The 19,716-nt window shown below is 41.3% G+C and overlaps 1 protein-coding gene across 1 annotated transcript in view; it reads left to right on the forward strand.

Moving 5' to 3' along the window:
• PKHD1L1 (PKHD1 like 1) overlaps nucleotides 1-19,716 on the forward strand; it is a 309,471-nt gene that overhangs the window by 207,110 nt on the left and 82,645 nt on the right. The window contains exons 51-54 of the mRNA XM_077493225.1: nucleotides 4,035-4,226; nucleotides 4,702-4,853; nucleotides 15,672-15,831; nucleotides 19,015-19,171. Of these exons, the coding sequence (XP_077349351.1) occupies nucleotides 4,035-4,226; nucleotides 4,702-4,853; nucleotides 15,672-15,831; nucleotides 19,015-19,171 (661 nt within the window). The remainder of the gene's footprint in view (nucleotides 1-4,034; nucleotides 4,227-4,701; nucleotides 4,854-15,671; nucleotides 15,832-19,014; nucleotides 19,172-19,716) is intronic.

Genomic DNA, 19,716 nt, shown 5'->3' on the forward strand with positions numbered 1-19,716 from the left:
GGATTGTTGAGTACTTTGATATAATGGGTGAGAGGTTTAAGCTCTTTTGTATCTCTCTCCAGGTTATGACTATATCTCGCAAGAGAAGATTGTGTTGTAGGTCCGATGGATTTCCATTTTCAGTGTAGTGGAGCCATCAAAGAGTCTAGGTGTGTCATCGCTGCTTCAATAGAGTAGTTAGAGTAATGGGAGGCCTTGGAAAACCAATCCAGTCCTTTTCGAAGTAAGCAGGCTAAATTATACATTCTGACATTTGGAAGATTGATACTTCCTTCTCTTCTGGGGAGATAGAGTTTAATTATTGCTATGCATGGTCGCTTATTCTGCCAGACAAACATAGCTCTATTTAACAGCTGGATATTTTTGAGTTTTAGAAGCAGTGGTATTGTTTGAAATGAATATAATAGGTGTGAAAAACTGACCATTTTAAATAAAAGGCATCTCCCCAAAAGCGATAGAGGCAAATCCATCCAGTTTTCCAATTCTTGACAGATTTTTTTTTGATTAAAGAGGGATAGTTAAGTGTATATAAAGTAGATGGGATTTTGCCTATTTTAATACCCAAGTAAGTTATACGTGACTTGGCCACGGTAAGGGTTGAGTGAGATGTCCGGGGGGGGGGGGGGTCCGGGGTCCGGTGGTAAACGACCTGGAGGATGAGGCAAACAGTTCAATCTCTGTATTTGCAGGCGATACTAAGCTAAGCAGGGCAATAACTTCTCCGCAGGATGTGGAAACCTTGCAAAAAGATCTGAACAAATTAATGAGGTGGGCAACCACATGGCAAATGAGGTTCAATGTAGAAAAATGTAAAATAATGCATTTGGGTGGCAAAAATATGAATGCAATCTATACACTGAGGGGAGAACCTCTGGGGGAATCTAGGATTGAAAAGGAACTGGGGGTCCTAGTAGATGATAGGCTCAGCAATAGCATGCAATGCCAAGCTGCTGCTAACAAAGCAAACATAATATTGGCATGCATTAAAAAGGGGATTAATTCCAGAGATAAAAAGATAATTTTTCCGCACTACAAGACTCTGGTCCGGCCGCATCTAGAACATATGCTGTCCAGTTCTGGGCACCAGTCCTCAGGAGGAATGTACTGGAAATTGAACAAGCACAAAGAAGGGCAATAAAGCTAATAAAGGGTCTGGAGGATATTAGTTATGAGGAAAGGTTGCAAGCACTGAACTTATTCTCTCTGGAGAAGAGACACTTGAGAGGGGATATGATTTCAATATACAAATACAATACTGATGACCCCACAATAGGGATAAAACCTTTTCACAGAAGGAAGTGGCCACTCATTAAAATGAGAAGAAAAGAGATTTAACCTTAAACTATGTAGAGGATTCTTTACTGTAAGAGCAGCAAAGATGTGGAATTCCCTTCCACAGGCGGTGGTCTCAGCGGGGGACATCAATAAGGGATATACAATGTAATACTGACATATAATCACACACATAGGTTGAACTTGATCGACTTGTGTCTTTTTTCAACCTCACCTAATATGAGTTGACAAGATGGTTGAAGGGACCAGTAAAGACCATTTTGGTTAGGACCATCGTAAGCCAGTCAAAGCTGACATTGTCAAAAGCTTTTTCGGCATCCAGAGTGATAATGGCACAGTCCTTCCCTGGGTTACTTTTGTCATATTCTAAGACCATCATGAATTTCCTAATATTTAGGGTGGCTGTTTTCTCTTTGACAACGCCTGATTAAGCGGGATGTATCAGGGAGGGTGTAATGCTTGCCAGTCTGGTGGCAGCAATTTTTGAAAGAATTTTGACATCTATATTCAGGAGTGATATAGGCCTGTAAGACCCCAGAACAAGTGGATCTTTTCCCTTTTTTTTGAGAGTAGTTTAATGATGGCTTGATTCCCAGTGGGTGGGTATGGGCCACCTGTCCATATTCTATTATAGACACTTAGCAGGGTAGGCTCAATTGTTTCACTAAGGGTCTTCACGAGCCCCCAGCCCTGTGAACCCATCAGGGCTGGGGGCTTTGTTAGGGACCAGGAGACAAATTGTTTTGGGTGTATCTCGGATGTAGATATGGGGGCATTTAGGGTCTCAAGTTGAGCAGGGGGGACTGGTGGTAAATGTAACTTATCTAGAAAATTTTGAGCGATACTCTTTACAATAGGGTCAGGAGCGTATAGGGAGGAGTAAAATTTCAACATAACTTCATTGACATCTTTTTGTGTAGTTTTAATGGTACCTGAATCATGTCGTAGAGAGTTAATATATGTGGGATGATTTGGTCCTTTGCAGAGCCTTCGCTAAAAGCTTGCCAGCTTTATTACCATATTTGTGTAGCGTGGCATCCATATGTGCTTGTTTGGTCACCTCTAGGGTGTCTGCCCATGTGTCAAATGCACACTTGGCTACCTGCCATTCAGCTTTATTCTCAGGAGAATCTAGGGCAGAAAGGGCACGTTGAGCAAGATTGAGATGGGAACTCGCTTCCCTGTAGCTAGCTAGGGTATGTTTTTTATAGGAGACAGCATAGGAGATAACCCTGTCCCAGAGATAAGCCTTGCCTGCTTCCCAGTATAAGTTGGGGTTAGCTGCATGGGTTGAGTTGGTGGATGAAAAGCCTTTCCATACCGAGTCCTTATATGTTTTTAAATCAGTGTTGTTGTGTAGGTATAATGCAAAATGCCATAGTCAGGGGTTTGGTTGGGAGTCTAGGATTTCAAATGAAACCGAGAATGGGGCATGATCGGAGATGTCGTGTCCGTCCTTGAAATCTCTGGGATAATACTGTTGGTGCAGTTGGTGCAGGAGATGTAATCAATTCTGATGAAAACATTATAAGGGGTAGAGTAAAATGTAAGTTCTCTTTCAGCTGGGTGGAAAAGTCGCCTTATGTCCGTAAAGTAAAAGGTGTCCATTACAGAAGAGAATTGGGTCATGACGGGGTCTACTGGTGTCCTGAGCGGGCGTTTGTATGAGGATCTATCATCAGTCGAGTGGAGTATAGTGTTGAAGTCATCACCCACAATGTGGGTAATGTGTAGGAGCTTTAGTAGTCTGGTAGAGAAATTCCCAAATAATTGTTTTCCAGGACTATTTGGTGCATATACATTTGAGATTAAAATATTTTTATGGCCTAGACACAAGTGAGCAGTAAGGAAACGTCCCTGGCTGTCAGATTCTACTGATACCACTTCACATTGGAGGTTCTTATGAATCAAGATAGGTACCCCAGCCTTTCGGCCGACCGCATAAGAACCCAACATTGTGCCCACCCAGAGTTTCTTCATACGGAAGAAGTCGTGGGATGTCAGGTGGGATTCCTGTATCAGTGTTACGTCAGCTTTTAGTCTCTGGAGGTGTCATAAAATCTTGAGTATCTTGATGGGGGATCTAAGCCCTTTCACGTTCCATGAAATAATTTTCATAGGGGGATTTCTGTAAAAAGGTTGTGGGCTGGTTTTGTGATACCAAAATAGTCATTGTGTGTTATTGATTTATGCACTTTACTGATATTTGCACTTTACTTGTGTATGGCGTGTATGGTGACACTGAAGGGAATTTATTTAATTTGTTGTATAGGGGAATATTAAGTGCCAAACCATATTGTCTTTTTTTACCTTGGTTGTAACCTATTTATAGCATATAATCACGGTGGGGGCAGCTGCACTTGGAAATAGACCCATAGTGTGGAGATTTGAATTGATTGGCATATTAATGAGGATGTTCAACAAGCTTACAGTACATAGGCGTGCTGATCAGTTGTTTACAAACCTTTGGCCATATATTATAATTGGGAATGCTCAGATACATCATCATGCCTGTCAACAGGGTGATTTCCTTGATTTCAAGTGTGCCTGTGATGGAATCATCAAGGTTGATAGATCTGCTCAAAGCTTCTCTTACCTATTTCCTACAGTGAGTAGGTACAAATAGCTCTGAATATCTGCATCAACCAGCCCATCCTAGCATTTTCATTGATAAAATTAAGGAGTTCATAATGTTTTTTCTTACAATTGTGAAATGATGAAATTTGTTTTTCTTCATATAGGAAAAACAGGAGCAAAGGTGGTACCAGCAAGTGGGCTGCTTGACCCATCACAGTGTAGCCAACGTAGTGATTGGAGTGCTGGTTTCCCTGGTTTTGTCTGTAACTCTACTGTCAGTTTCCACCGACTGGCATTCAATAACCCATCTCCATCCTCCCTTCTCTGGAAAGATGTCATCATTTCCAACTCCTTTGGTAAGTTATAGGCTGTGCACAAGACTCCTAGTAAACTCCAAGTAAACACATAACAATGTTCCCGATAGTTTTGTGTTCTAAGATAAAGCTTTCCTTTTTAGTGCATTGTCATGTTTTTCCTTTTCTTTTCCTTTTTTGTCCTTTCTTTTACTTTTCATCTTCCTATCCTTTTCTACGTATGCTTCTTCTGTTTTGTTTCATTTGATTACTTCCTTTTCCTTTTCATTCCTACTTACTTTTCTTTTACTTTCCTTTTTTACTTTTTCTTGCTCGTTTTTTCCTTTTCCACTTCCTACCACTTTCCTGTTTCTTTTCTTTTCCTTTTTAGTTACTGCCACACACACACACACACACACACACACACACACACACACACACACACACACACACACACACACACACACACACTTTTAATGCTCTTTTCTCCAGATTTCAAGATTTTTTTTTAACCCTAATATGTTTATGTTAAATTTAGGTCTCTCTGTCGTTCCCTGCTTACCTAAACGTTTAACTCACCCGTATGGATGGATGGCCTTACTGCCTAATGCTAATTCCTTTAACTGGTACTTTAGAAATGTGGATTTCATCACAAATATTTCATACACTTCCACTTTCTATGGATTTAAGGTAAATTAATACATCTATTTATCAGATAAATAAAGTTATGATGAGAATTTTAAGGCTTCATTCACATTAGCCTCCCTCATTTGGTTTGTTAAAACAGGATATCTGGGAAGTATAAACAAACGTTATGCTCCTCCAAAAAATTTTTTCCTGCATTTACATGTACTTGTGTTTAGGAGCGTTCAGAGTATCTAATCTGACCTTGGATGCACAAAATTATATTTCTCTGCATACAACTAAATGGAATGTACCTAAACACAAGTAAACACACAGCGTGAATTATACCACTTAGGTCCATTACACACATTTAAACACATTCGTAAATGTCTTATAAGTGCATAGAAATGCATGTATGCTATTGTCAGTGTGAATGAGGCCTTAGAGTGTTGTAAAGAGGTAATATAGCATTACCTTAAATAGAGAATTGTATTTTTAGAATGATGCTTTATAGCAAAGTAAAAACCTAGTCCCAATACTAAAATGTTCACGGAGTTCCTGCTGTGATGTTGCTGAACTCCAGAGTCTCTCTAATCTTGGCCATTGAAAACTGCTACAGATCACTGATACATATCCTTCAGTCATGAATTGTGCCAAACTGGTCAGGGAGCGAGGTCCAGATCACTACTTGACCTACCCATAAATCTTTCCCTTTTATAAAATAAGTTAGAAATGGCAGGCTCTGTTTCTGACAGGTGCACTTTTAAGAATTTCTCCACACTCCTGTGGGTTTTCTTGATGTCTTACTAGGGTGCGTCTTGAAAAAGGTATGTTATTTAACACTGACATTTAGGCATGGACTGTGTTCCATAGTGTTCCATAGTTACATACGTAAATATGCATGTAAAAAGCATTCCTTGATTATATGAGGTAGAGATTGTAACATCACCACCCAAACTCTCCTCCTCGTCCAATCAGAGAATGTTTTGAAATGTAACGGAACCATCCAGCTTGGGTGATCTGTCAAGATATAGCTTCTGCCAGTCTGGACCCAGAAACCGCGTATAATAGCTTAGCAGCCAAGACTAGACGACAATAGCTTAGATGCAAACTAGAACTGTTTATTGAAAATTCACACTGAATATACACAATTTCAGGTAAACAGGAATATAATTAACCTAGCTAAGGAACAGCCAACATAATGCTAATCCACATCTAGCAACTAATAGCTGACAGTGATCTAATTAACATGAACTAATTAACAACTAGCCACCCAGACTGTCCGCTGCCTACAACCCTGAATACAACGTACATTACACATCATTCTAACCATAAACACATAACATCCCACAATGGTTTCATAACAAGGTAAAGTGGTCACAATATTAATCGCATCTCCAACAGATGATCAGCCAGATAGAAACAATAGGTGACTCAATTAACAATGGGAATGCACACCTAGGAGGTACACAATAGGAGAGACATACTTAACATAAAGACACTTAACACTTTAATAAAAGTACTACAGCAGGAAACCCCAATATCAGGTTGCTTTCAGCTCACAGTCTAAAGCAATCATTGCTGGTTTGGGCATAGAGGCCAAAAATATGTATTTGCGTCCTCCAGTTCGCAGAGTTTTTGTCTTTTGGCCTTGGACTTGAATATGAAACAAGACCACGCCAAGGGTCCCCCCTGGCACACACCTCCCAAAGAGTAGTGTTCCCGTTAAATGCCAGGGCCCATATTCAAAAGATCACCCTGCAGTGCCCTCCAAAAGTCCCTGTCCTGGTTGGGTCTGTCACAGTTCTCTAAATGGTGCCCATGAGGAATGAGCAACCTCCTGTTTTCACAGTGCACAATCCTTGGCATGAGACCCAAAAGATAGCGTTGATCACTGTAATAGAGGTGCCTGCTACAGTGATTTCCAGCTTCCACAGGGATCAGCCAGGTACGGTACATATTTACATTGGTCCATGCTGGACCAAGGTAACTGTGGAAAATAGTCCATGCATAAACTTCAGAACATTAGAACAGATCTCCTTAGTCTGATATCAGCTAGGCAGTTTGTAAGTTACTTTCATTGAATGAGTTTGCCATACTTTTCTTGTTCTGTTACAATTGTAGCACACCTCTAAGCCCTTGTACACACGGTCGGAGAATCCGTCGGAATGTGTCCTATCGGACCGTGTTGTCGGATAATCCGACTGTGTGTGGTATGCATCGGACTGATTCCGTCGGAATATCCGTCGGACCCAATTTTCCAACTTGTTGGAAATATTTTCCGACCAACTGGTTCGATCGGACATACTCTGATCATGTGTAGAGAATTTTGATCGGACCAAGTGCCACGCATGCTCAGATCAAATTCCTACATCAAAGCTATTGGCTACTAGCCTGAACGTAGTCCCATCGTAACGAAAATTACGTCATTACGTTCTGAATGATCAGATTTTTCGACAACTTAATCCGACTGTGTGTATGCAACAGTTTCAGACAAGATCCGACGGGCAAAATCCGACGGACAAAATCCGATGGATTTGGTTGTCGAAATCTCCGACCGTGTGTACAGGGGCTTAGAGCTGCTGAGTTATGGTTCCCCACAACTGCATGGCATAGCACACAGCATTTCCTTCATGCACTCAAACACAGAAAACAGTCCTTGGCTTGTTTTTGTTGTTTTATTAGGGGTTAATAACTTGGATGGGGTAGTAAATTATGGAATGCCCAACTTGAAAATGTCCAGAACAAAGAACAAAAGGGGACAACTTCCTCCCTATTTACAACGGTCTTCTTCTTCCTTCCACCTGCACACACTTGGTTCCTATGTACTGCTCCTGCTGATTCATTCCACGGGAATTAACAGTCTCTTTAGTTAATTCAGCAACAGCTCATTACAGGCCAGGAACTTCCTGTTCCTTTGTGGATAAAGTAGCATAATGTGGAGTGAACAGCATCACCTTCTGCCTCCCTGTATGCTCTGAGCCTATTCTACCACTGCAGAAGATACCAGCACACCTGGCTGCTTGCTTTCTCTAGTCCTCCTGACTGGCACACTTCTCCAGTTCTACCCAAATGGCACACACATATGAAGATCTCAAAGGGCAAGGTTAGATGAAGACTTGCAACACTGCAGTCTTCAAGAGAGACCTGCTACAGCTGGCAGTCTCTCCCCTTGTCTGTCCTGCACTGTGCTTATCTACTCACTGTCTCTGCTTGCTCCTTCCTGCTGCCTCTCCGGGCTGAATGCCTCCAACTGCCTAATGTGGTGGGATCCCTCCAGGCCAGCTAACAGCTTCCCTCAGCACTGCTTCTCCATTTTCTCGAACTCCTTGCTGGCATGTCTATTTAACTATTTCCCACCCGGCCAATGTACATAAACAGCCGGGTAGGCGCTCTCTCCTTCTGAGTGGATGTTCAAGGACATCCCTCAGAAGGAGGGGGATCGCGCACACGCAGGCCCGCGCATCGGCGTGATCCCAATGCGCTTGTGTCACCCAGACACGGTGCATCTCCGATGGGCAGGAGGGCTCTGTGATTGGCCCTCCTGATCACATGACGACCGTGTCCAATTACAGCCATCATGTGATGTAAACACAGAGCTGGTTGCTAGGCAATCTGCTCTCCTTTCCTCACACAGAAGTTGTCGGTGAGGAGAGGATAGGGGATCGCTGGAGCAGGCTGGTGATCAGTGAGTATGAGCTGTTTTTTTCCCCAAAACACATGTCCCCAAATAATAAAAACACCTGTCCCCCACATAAGTCCCACTAAAATTACATGCCCCAATGATTATCTGCACACATATGTGCATGATCACCTGCGCACCTCTGTAAATGATCATTTGCTTACATCGGTTTGTGATCACACCAATTATTATACACTTAACAGAAATGTTTTTACTAAAAATGTAGCAGAATACATTTTGGCTTAAATTTATGACCAAATTCGATTTTATTGGATTTCTTTTGAAATAGAAAGAAGATTTTTTTTTTTTCAAATTTCCGCTCTTTTTTCGCTTACATCACAAAAATAAAAATGGAGTCGTGAATAAATACCACCAAAAGAAAGCTCTATTTGTGGAAACAAAATTATAAAAATTTAATTTGGTTACAGCATAGCATGACTGCGCAATTGTCATTGAAAGTGCGAGAGCGCTAAAAGCTGAAAATTGGTCTGGGAAGGAAGGAGGCGAAAGTGCCCTGTATTGATGTGGTTAAGGGCTGCTTTGGTTCCCTGCCAGGCCCCCAACCTAGAGATTGGCCAAAGGCCCCTAAATATTCAAGGCAACTCCTCAGATTGTAAGCTCCTTGAGGGTAGGGGCTGATGTGACTGTACAATGTATATGCAAAGTGCTTTGTAAATTGACGGTGCTATATAAGTACCTGAAATAAAAATAGAAATAAATAATGAATATTCCAGATACCAGGGGGAGGCACCAGAGAGCTGTCAGGATGAGTCATCCAGCTCTGGCCTCTAGTAACCCTGACCCAATTACATGACTCAGGTCTAACCTAGAGCCAGCTATGTTTTTTCCTGCATGGCCACTACTAGTAGCACACACCAGAGGGTGCTACACAATGAAAATCACTGGTATGTTTTAAGACAAGGGTGCTCAACCTGTCCTCTGATGTGGCCCATGACCTCAAACAAATGAAGCACATGCCTGGGGTCGGCAACCCCATTGATCAAGATCTGGACTTGCCGACCTACCATTCCAGAGTATTAGGGTGCAGTAAACCAATGCCGGCAGTGGAGGGAGCAAGTGGCCTTGGATGGAGCAGGAGCTGAATAAGCAGATGTTCGCTCTAGTGCTGGCTCCTGTCCTAGGCAGAGTGATACCAAGTGCACCCCACCTCTAATCCTTTCTAGCAGCCTAGAGAGTGATGCCAGCAGCAGGTGGAAAAGGAAGTGTATTAAACAACACATACACTGTGCATATTAGCTTTTGCAATGGACATATTAGCACTTATAGGGCTAACAACTATTAGGCTGCTGATCTGCGGGTGCAGCACAGTGCTCCTGTGACTTTCCTGTGAGCCATAGACTTCTATTATATCCTGCAGGTTTGGTGTGCTTTCAGAAAGTGCACCACACCTGCAAGCTGTAATAGAAGTCTATGGCAAAGCACAGCTATCCCACAGGAAAGACACAAGAGCACTCATGGTGTGGGTAAACTGCAGCACATCAGTGGGAAAGCAACCTTATAGGGGACTCAGGGCAGTAAGGGCTCATTTACATTTGTGGTTTGGTAGGCTGTAAAATCCCATAGTTGAGACATGTTTTTACTATACCACACCGACTACTGGTGTAGCGCCTGGGGTCACAATGGCCCATGCGCCCTCCCTATCATGTTCTGTTTACACTTGGACAGGTGGCGCAGCAGGGGCGGTTAATCCAGGAACCGATCCTCTTAATTTTCCTCCTGCAACCCTGTAAAAAGTAAACAAAGTCAGTGTTCACACTAGTGTCATCCACTCTTTCTTTCTATGATTGTGATTAAAAAGTGGGTAAACATCTAACAGGGCTTGGTCTTACAGAAAATGATGGTTCTGATTATATTTTAAAATACATTTTTTTAAATAAATAAATCATTATGCTGTCAAAAAAAAAAAAATCTGAAACATTTCATTTCATTGTGACACACGACTGGTTACCAAATCGCTTAAGTGGCCAGCACTCTTCAAAAGGTTCAGCACCCCTGTTTTAACCGCTTTCATACTGGACACTTTTATCCCCTTCCTGCTCAGGCCAATTTTCAGCTTTCAGCGCTGTCACACTTTGAATGACAATTGCGCGGTTATGCAACATTATACCCATATGAAATGTTTATAATTTTTTTTCATACAAATAGAGCTTTCTTTTGGTGGCATTTAAACTTATATAATAAATATTGAAAATTAAAACCTAGTTTTTCTTCATTTCTATTGTAACATTTTGAAAAGAAATAATTGTTCTTCATAAATTTAGGCCAAAATGTATACTACTACATTTCTATGGTGAAAGTAACCCAAATCAGTGTATATTATTAAAGTGAAAGTAAACTCCCCTATTGGTTTCAGCCAAGGAAGCTGCCATCTTTGCCTCTCTTTAATATTCAACTGCTATGGTGCTGCACATGTGATTCGTTATGACACCAGTCATTGGATGGTTTCATAGTTTGGCTGAGAGCACAGCCAATGTGCATTTAGCATTCCTGGCATGTCTTTTTTTTTTTTTTTAACTGTTTAAATCGATGGGTTTACTTCCACTTTAACCACTTGCCGACCGCCGCACGCCGATGTACGTCATCAGAATGGCACGGGCAGGCATAAGCACATACATGTACGTCCTTTGCCTCCCGCCCGGTGCCTGCGGCGGTCGGTTTTCGTTCGGGAGCGATCCCGGACGAGGGGACGGCCATTCATTCATGGCCACCCCCTCGCGATCGCTCCCGACGAATGGAAATCCCCGGTGACATCACTTCCTCTCCTGTAATGTAAACACAGGAGAGGAAGTGATGTATTCTCTCCTCCGTGTCGGTATTTTTCGTTCCGACACGGAGGAGAGCGGATCAGTGAGTTGCACCAACACATCCCACACACAGTAGAACATGCCAGGCACACTCACACCCCCCCTTTACCCCCCGATCACCCCCCCAATTACCCCTGCCCCCCAGTCACAGTGACACCAATGTCATTTTTTTTTTTTTTTTTTTTTTTTGCATTGGTGTCATTTGTGACTGTAATAACTGTTAGGGCAGTTAGGGTTAGCCCCCTTTAGTTCTAATGTACCCCCCTAACCCCCCCAATAAAGGTTTAACCCCGTGATCACCCCCCGTCGCCAGTGTCACTAAGGCTGGGTTCACATTGCAGTGGTTTATGAGAACGAATGTGATTCGCACCGCACTGCAGTGCAAATCACATCCGATCTCTGTGCGATTCGAGTTCAGCCATTCGCCGCACCCGCCGCACCCGCCACACCCGCCGCACCCGCCGCAAATTCGCACGGGACCCTTTTTTTGGCCCGCAGCAGAATCGGATCGCATGGGTGTTCACACCATGCGATCCGAGTTTGCAGATCGCACTGCGATATGCGAACTGATCTGGGGGTGTCAGTAACATTTCACTGACACTCCCAGCAGTTCGCATAGGGCAGTGTGAACTGCCGCCGGGAGGCATGCGATGCGGGAACCCGCCGCGGATTCGCGGCGTTTCCGCATCGCTCCAGTGTGAACCCAGCCTAATAAGCGATCATTTTTCTGATCGCCGTATTAGTGTCACAGGTGACGCTAGTTAGGCAGGTAGGTATTTAGGTTCGCCGCAGCTTTTTATAGCGCTAGGGACCCCCATATACTACCGCATAAAGCCCCCTGATTGCCCCCTAGTTAACCCTTTCACCAGTGATCACCATATAACTGTTACAGGTGACGCTGGTTGGTTAGTTATTTTTTTATAGTTTCAGGGCACCCGCCATTTATTACCTAATAAAGGTTTAACCCCCTGATCACCCGGCAGGTGTCATTTGTGACTAATAACTGTTAGGGCAGTTAGGGTTAGCCCCCTTTAGTTCTAAGGTACCCCCCTAACCCCCCCAATAAAGGTTTAACCCCGTGATCACCCCCCGTCGCCAGTGTCACTAAGGCTGGGTTCACATTGCAGCGGTTTATGAGAACGGATGTGATTCGCACCGCACTGCAGTGCAAATCACATCCGATCTCTGTGCGATTCGAGTTCAGCTATACAGATAGTATGGCTGAATTCGTGTCGCACCCGCCGCAAACTCGCACGGGACCCTTTTTTTGGTCCGCAGCAGAATCGGATCGCATGGGTGTTCACACCATGCGATCCAAGTTTGCAGATCGCACTGCGATATGCGAACTGATCTGGGGGTGTCATTAACATTTCACTGACACTCCCAGCAGTTCGCATAGGGCAGTGTGAACTGCCGCCGGGAGGCATGCGATGCGGGAACCCGCCGCGCATTCGTGGCGTTCCCGCATCGCTCCAGTGTGAACCCAGCCTAATAAGCGATCGTTTTTCTGATCGCTGTATTAGTGTCACAGGTGACGCTAGTTAGGCAGGTAGGTATTTAGGTTCGCCGCAGCTTTTTATAGCGCCAGGGACCCCCATATACTACCGCATAAAGCCCCCTGATTGCCCCCTAGTTAACCCTTTCACCAGTGATCACCATATAACTGTTACAGGTGACGCTGGTTGGTTAGTTATTTTTTTATAGTTTCAGGGCACCCGCCATTTATTACCTAGTCTCACTAGTGTACCCCTAAATTTAGGGGTGTCTACTTTCTAAAATGGGGTCATTTGGGGGGGGGGGTTTGTGCCATCTTGGCATTTTATGGCCTTCAAAACTGTAACGCCCTTAGAAAGCCTGAAGGCGGTGCTTGGTTTTTGGGGCCCCGTACGCGGCTAGGCTCCCAAAAAGTCCCACATATGTGGTATCCCCGTACTCAGGAGAAGCAGCAGAATTTATTTTGGGGTGTCATTTCACATATGCCCATGGCATGCGTGAGCAATATATCATTTAGTGACAACTTTGTGAAAAAAAAAAAAAGTTTGTAATTTTCCCGCAACTTGTGGCAAAATATAAAATATTCCATGGACTCAACATGCCTCTCAGCAAATAGCTTGGGGTGTCTACTTTCTAAAATGGGGTCATTTGTGGGGGTTTTGTGCCATCTTGGCATTTTATGGCCTTCAAAACTGTAATAGGTAGTGAGAAGTGAACTCAAAAAATTACGCCCTTAGAAAGCCTGAAGGCGGTGCTTGGTTTTCGGGGCCCCGTACGCGGCTAGGCTCCCAAAAAGTCCCACATATGTGGTATCCCCGTACTCAGGAGAAGCAGCAGAATTTATTTTGGGGTGTCATTTCACATATGCCCATGGCATGCATGAGCAATATATCATTTAGTGACAACTTTGTGAAAAAAAAAAAAAAAAAAAAAAGTTTGTAATTTTCCCGCAACTTGTGGCAAAATATAAAATATTCCATGGACTCAACATGCCTCTCAGCAAATAGCTTGGGGTGTCTACTTTCTAAAATGGGGTCATTTGTGGGGGTTTTGTGCCATCTTGGCATTTTATGGCCTTCAAAACTGTAATAGGTAGTGAGAAGTGAACTCAAAAAATTACGCCCTTAGAAAGCCTGAAGGCGGTGCTTGGTTTTCGGGGCCCCGTACGCGGCTAGGCTCCCAAAAAGTCCCACATATGTGGTATCCCCGTACTCAGGAGAAGCAGCAGAATTTATTTTGGGGTGTCATTTCACATATGCCCATGGCATGCATGAGCAATATATCATTTAGTGACAACTTTGTGAAAAAAAAAAAAAAAAAAAAAAAGTTTGTAATTTTCCCGCAACTTGTGGCAAAATATAAAATATTCCATGGACTCAACATGCCTCTCAGCAAATAGCTTGGGGTGTCTACTTTCTAAAATGGGGTCATTTGTGGGGGTTTTGTGCCATCTTGGCATTTTATGGCCTTCAAAACTGTAATAGGTAGTGAGGCGTGAAATCAAAAATTGACGCCCTTAGAAAGCCTGAAGGCGGTGCTTGGTTTTCGGGGCCCTGTACGCGGCTAGGCTCCCAAAAAGTCCCACATATGTGGTATCCCCGTACTCAGGAGAAGCAGCAGAATTTATTTTGGGGTGTCATTTCACATACGCCCATAGCATGTGTGAGCAATATATCATTTAGTGACAACTTTGTGTAAAAAAAAAAAAAAAATTTTTTTTTGTCATTATTCAATCGCTTGAGGCAAAAAAATAAAATATTCAATGGGCTCAACATGCCTCTTATCAATTTCCTTAGGGGGTCTACTTTCCAAAATGGGGTCATTTGGGGGGGTTTTGTACTGCCCTGTCATTTTAGCACCTCAAGAAATGAGATAGGCAGTCGTAAACTAAAAGCTGCGTAAATTCCAGAAAACGTACCTTAGTTTGTAGATGTGACAACTTTTGCGCAAACCAATAAATATACAATTATTGACTTTTTTTTTACCAAAGACATGTGGCTGAATACATTTTGGCCTAAATGTATGACTAAAATTGAGTTTATTGGATTTTTCTAATAACAAAAAGTAGAAAATATCATTTTTTTTCAAAATTTGCGGTCTTTTTACGTTTATATCGCAAAAAATAAAAATCGCAGAGGCAATCAAATACCATCAAAAGAAAGCTCTATTTGTGGGAAGAAAAGGACGCAAATTTTGTTTGGGTACAACATTGCATGACCGCGCAATTACCAGTTAAAGCAGCGCAGTGCCAAAGTGTAAAAAGACCTCTGGTCATTTACCAGCAAAATGGTCCGGTCTGAAAGTGGTTAAGTCTGTAGGAAAGTTACAGAGTCCACAAACTATGATATATGTCAGAAAATCAATCAATTCTGATGTATTGATGGACTATCATTTTTTGAGGCCTGAAAATGCCAGGACTGTACAAAAATCCTCCAAATTACCCCCTTTGTAAAGTAGACGGTCCAATTTATTTAGTAGGAGGCATGGAGAGTTTTTTGAAGTTGTAATTTTTTATTAATTTCTTACTAAGCAAGAGAAGTAACAAGAAAGGACTGTCAGCTTCTACTTTTGAAAACTTGCCACAGCAGACTTTTTCATTGTTAAAACGTGCTCGTCTATCATTTTAGTTAATGAGCTGATAGCTAGATAATGCAGCCATATGGTAGCAGACAACCAATAATCAAACAGAGTTAAAGTCTTCTCCCCTGCCGAAGTCCAGGGATGGATGTTTTCTTAAGAGACAGCATACTCAAATGGTAGAATTCTGCATTTGTGTAATTTTAGTTGTTTTAGAATATCTTCCTCATTGCTCCTCATTGCTATGTTCCTCATTGCACCACTATATTGCATTTATTATTACATTACATTTTATATTTTTTACAGAGTGAGGACTATGTGATGATTTCACACAACCTAACTCAGCATCCAGATATGTTTCAAATAATTGATGTGCGTAATGGGTCTACAGAGCTTCTGACCTACAATAACAATACTAATGGAGACTGGTACTTCAATGACAACACAACTACACTGACTTACCTGGGTAGGTGCATATTTACAGTAGTTTGATTGCCAAAGAGCTGCTTTGCCAGCACGTCTGAGCAATTCCAAGGATACCGCTGCATGAGGTTAATTAACGTTCTTTGGTTAACCCCAAATGGCTGTTCCTTTGAAATTGTTTCTTAGGCCATACAGTGCCTGCCTGACACAGCCTGTCTGACTTTTCTAATTGTTAGTGGGGTCAAATTGACATTTGTTTTCCACTGCAGTGACCATAAAATTCAAAGGAGTAGGATTACACAAATTCCAGTCAGTGGATGTGATTTATTGTTTGGGAAAGTCTATTCATTCCAAAATCGAACATGAAAAAGAAAAATTTTTGTAGTACTTTCGAATGAAAGTCATCAAGTCGTCAAATTTAATGAGAATTTCCGTATAAAATATTTGAATGTTCATATGAATTTTTGTATGAAGATTTGTTTGAAAATGTGCTAGTGTATGCCCAGCTTTGCTCTATAAGATGGAGAAGAGCAGAGCCTTTAGCTGCTGTGGAAAAATGTTGCCATCAAAGCAGGCAGCCACAGTGGTCACATCCATTCTCCTGCTAACCTGCATGAGCCGTTAAATGAGAAAACTGCAAATCATTTCAAAGTCTTTGAATTCACATATAATACATTACATACATTTCACAGCACAGATCACTATGAAATGATGGATTTTCGAAACATGATTTTATTGAGGTGGTTACAGATAAGTTTACAATCAATAATGATCCTGCGCAAGTAGAATGTGTAAAAATGAATAATATATAAAGTGCAACATGCTAGTGCAAAGAAGAAATAATATTATTAATTATAATAGGAAGGCACGTATCATAAATAAGTCCAAAAAGATGAATATTAACTTATAAAAGATGAATGAAAAATGTAAAGTGCTACGTGCTAGTGCAATGATAAAATAGTATTAATAATTATATTCGGAAAGCAGGCACCATAAATAAGTCCACAACCAAAATGAGTCTCTCAATATTGTTCAACAGCACCAGAAGTGTCCAAATTAATTCTTATCAAAGAAACAGCAGATGAAATATGGTACAAAGAGATGTGGGCTCTCAGAACTCTCACTTCCACTCCTTGATAAAATAGCACATCAAGTGTAATGAATAGCCTCCGTTCTCTCCTTTAACCACCAGGGGGTCTTCAGTTGTTAATGACTCGAAAATTATGGACATCACACTAGGCCACCAGGGGGCCATTCATCCCTGTATCAGCTATATGGAAAACCAGGCAGCGACTTCCACTAAAATATGCCACTCAATACAGATATAGGGAGAAGGAGAAAGGCTCCAATAGTGTAGTATTTTGTAAAAGCAGTAGTTCAATTTATTAAAATAATGATAGGACTCTCACATGAATAAAAAACACAAACGGCATATAAGGAAAATGGTGTCCTGGCGTCTTCCGCCAGTCTTACATCATTTCCGGTATTACGTCACGGCCACTCCCTAGGCGTTACGTCAATCACGTCCATACCCTGATGAAGTCACGTGATTGATGTAACGCGTAGGGAGTGGCCGTGACGTAATACCTGAAGTGACGTAAGACTGGCGGAAAACACCAGGACATCATTTTCCTTATGTGCCGTTTGTGTTTTTTATTCATGTGAGAGTTGTATTTGTATTTTATTTTTATTATTATGTGAATACTGATAGATCCAGCTGCATTTATTAGCACCTTGTTTGCAATTTGCACGTGTATTTTTATTTATGGGTTTTAGTTAATATTTTTATGATATTTATCACTATTTACCATTTTCGTAGTTTTCACTTTTAGGTAGTAGCGCGAAGGCTTGTTTATTTTATTTACAGATAAGTTTGTTATGTGTTCCCATCCACACAGCATACATAAAATATTATTTTTAAAAATACTGTAGATCTTACCTTCCTAGTTCAAGCAGACTCTGCGGGCAGCTGTTCTTGCCTCAAATAAATGGCAATATGAAGATAAGGAGCAGGCTTGAGGGATATATATATATATATATATATATATTTTTTTTTTTTTAACCGCATTAACAAATAATGCAGAATACAAGCCAGGACCTATTTAACCCCTTTTTGGAGCAGATAGTGTTCAAGTCTAGTTTACAGATGACAATGTCAGAACAGTACATACAGGGTTAATTATGTTAAACATTACTTCACAGCCCCCTCCCTAATATTACAAAGTTAGGTAGGTTAAGCAGGTAAAAAATAATAATTTACAAGGTAAGCAGCCATTTTTAATGTTTTATGTTACACTACATTATGGGGAACATGTAATAAATATAAAGTAGACGTTATCTCAGTTTGGCTGCAAAAGTAGAAATACGCTTTCATTTTGTGTACACTTGGCATATACAGTACTTATTTAGTTAATCTTATATAGTGAAGCGCAACACACTCAACAGTGTTAAGAGTGTCAATAACAATATCAATCTGACCAGTCAGTATTGTATACTCCAGACAATCACCTCCTCGCTTCACTCCCCAGATATTAAGACTCAGCCTTTCCTCCCGACTCTTCCTCCTTTCACGAACACCACTGCATATCATATGGGACAAAAAAGCAACATCATAGTGTTCTCCGTATAAACCAGTTTTATTGTCCCTTACTCATTTAAAAACAGGAAATTAAACAACATGCACTTGTATGTGCTCTCAACAACCAGCGCACCATTTTAGACCCTGTGGCGGTTGCGTGATGTCACATACTTGGCTCCTCCCTCCTAGATGCGTTGTGTCCTATTGGGCTTCTGCAGTAGGTCTATTGAAAGGCGTTTTACTATACAGCTGGAGGTAAACAGGCATTACAGCTGGTGGTGGATTATTTGCCTCAAGAATACATTGTTCACACAAGAAATCATTTGCCAATAGAGACATTAGGTGCTGGATTATTTTCCATACATTTTGTTTGTTTTAGATTGGACTTTATTTTTTATTTTTAACTGTTGAGAGTGTTGCACTTCAGTATATAAAATTGACAATATATTTTTGGGTTGAGGTGATTACACCGAAAGTGTCACAGCTAGCAACACAGGATAATGGTATCTTTACAGCACAATTTAGTATATTTATTTTCATTTAATAGGGTTTTGCAGCTCTGGTTGTATTATTTTATTGATTATATACTTATTTGGGGTTTTTCTAATAATAGTATTTTATGTTTAAACAATGAAATTATTTTTGTAGTGTCTGGAAAACGCAAGATCCACAGACGTGCGGTGGCAGGAATGCTGGATACAGCTATGTCTAACACAAATGTGAACTTGCTGGTCTATCAGTGCTACTTCAAAAACTGCATCCCTCCTCCTCCTCCTACTAAAGCACCAAGATCTTCAAAGTATGAGTAAGTATGAGTGCAAACAAAAACGAAATGCCCTTTATAAAAATAGCACAAGAGCTTGTCATTCTTGTATTTTATTTATTCTATAGAAAAGGAAAATGAGCTGTAAATGTTTTTGACTTTACAGTACAATTGAGTGTTTCCATCTCTATTTCCATTCCATTGGCAATTGTAAAAATGTTAGATTGCCCCTCACGACAATCTCCTAAACTCATAGTGCAATAAAAACCTCACAGAGGTTTTAACGTTGCAAAAAAACTGACACATTTTATGACTTACCCAACCTTGGTCACAGACCACAACCAGGTGACTCTTTTTTTTCCCCTTTGCCAAAAGCAACATACTAAAAGTACAAAAAAAGGCAAATCAGTTGTAGCTACACAACACTTAAACACAGTCTTATGCCGCATACACACAATCGGCTTTTCCGATGGAAAATGATGGGAGCTTTTTGTCGGAAATTCAGATTTATACGTTTTATAAAGTGGCAGGATTATCATCTTATCTCTGAAGTAAATTCCCTTTTTAATGCATTCTAATATTCTGCT

The sequence above is a fragment of the Lithobates pipiens genome, unplaced genomic scaffold, assembly GCF_037356315.1.
Source record: "Lithobates pipiens isolate NorthernLeopardFrog02 unplaced genomic scaffold, aLitPip1_a1.2 Scaffold_19, whole genome shotgun sequence".
NCBI lineage: Eukaryota > Metazoa > Chordata > Amphibia > Anura > Ranidae > Lithobates > Lithobates pipiens.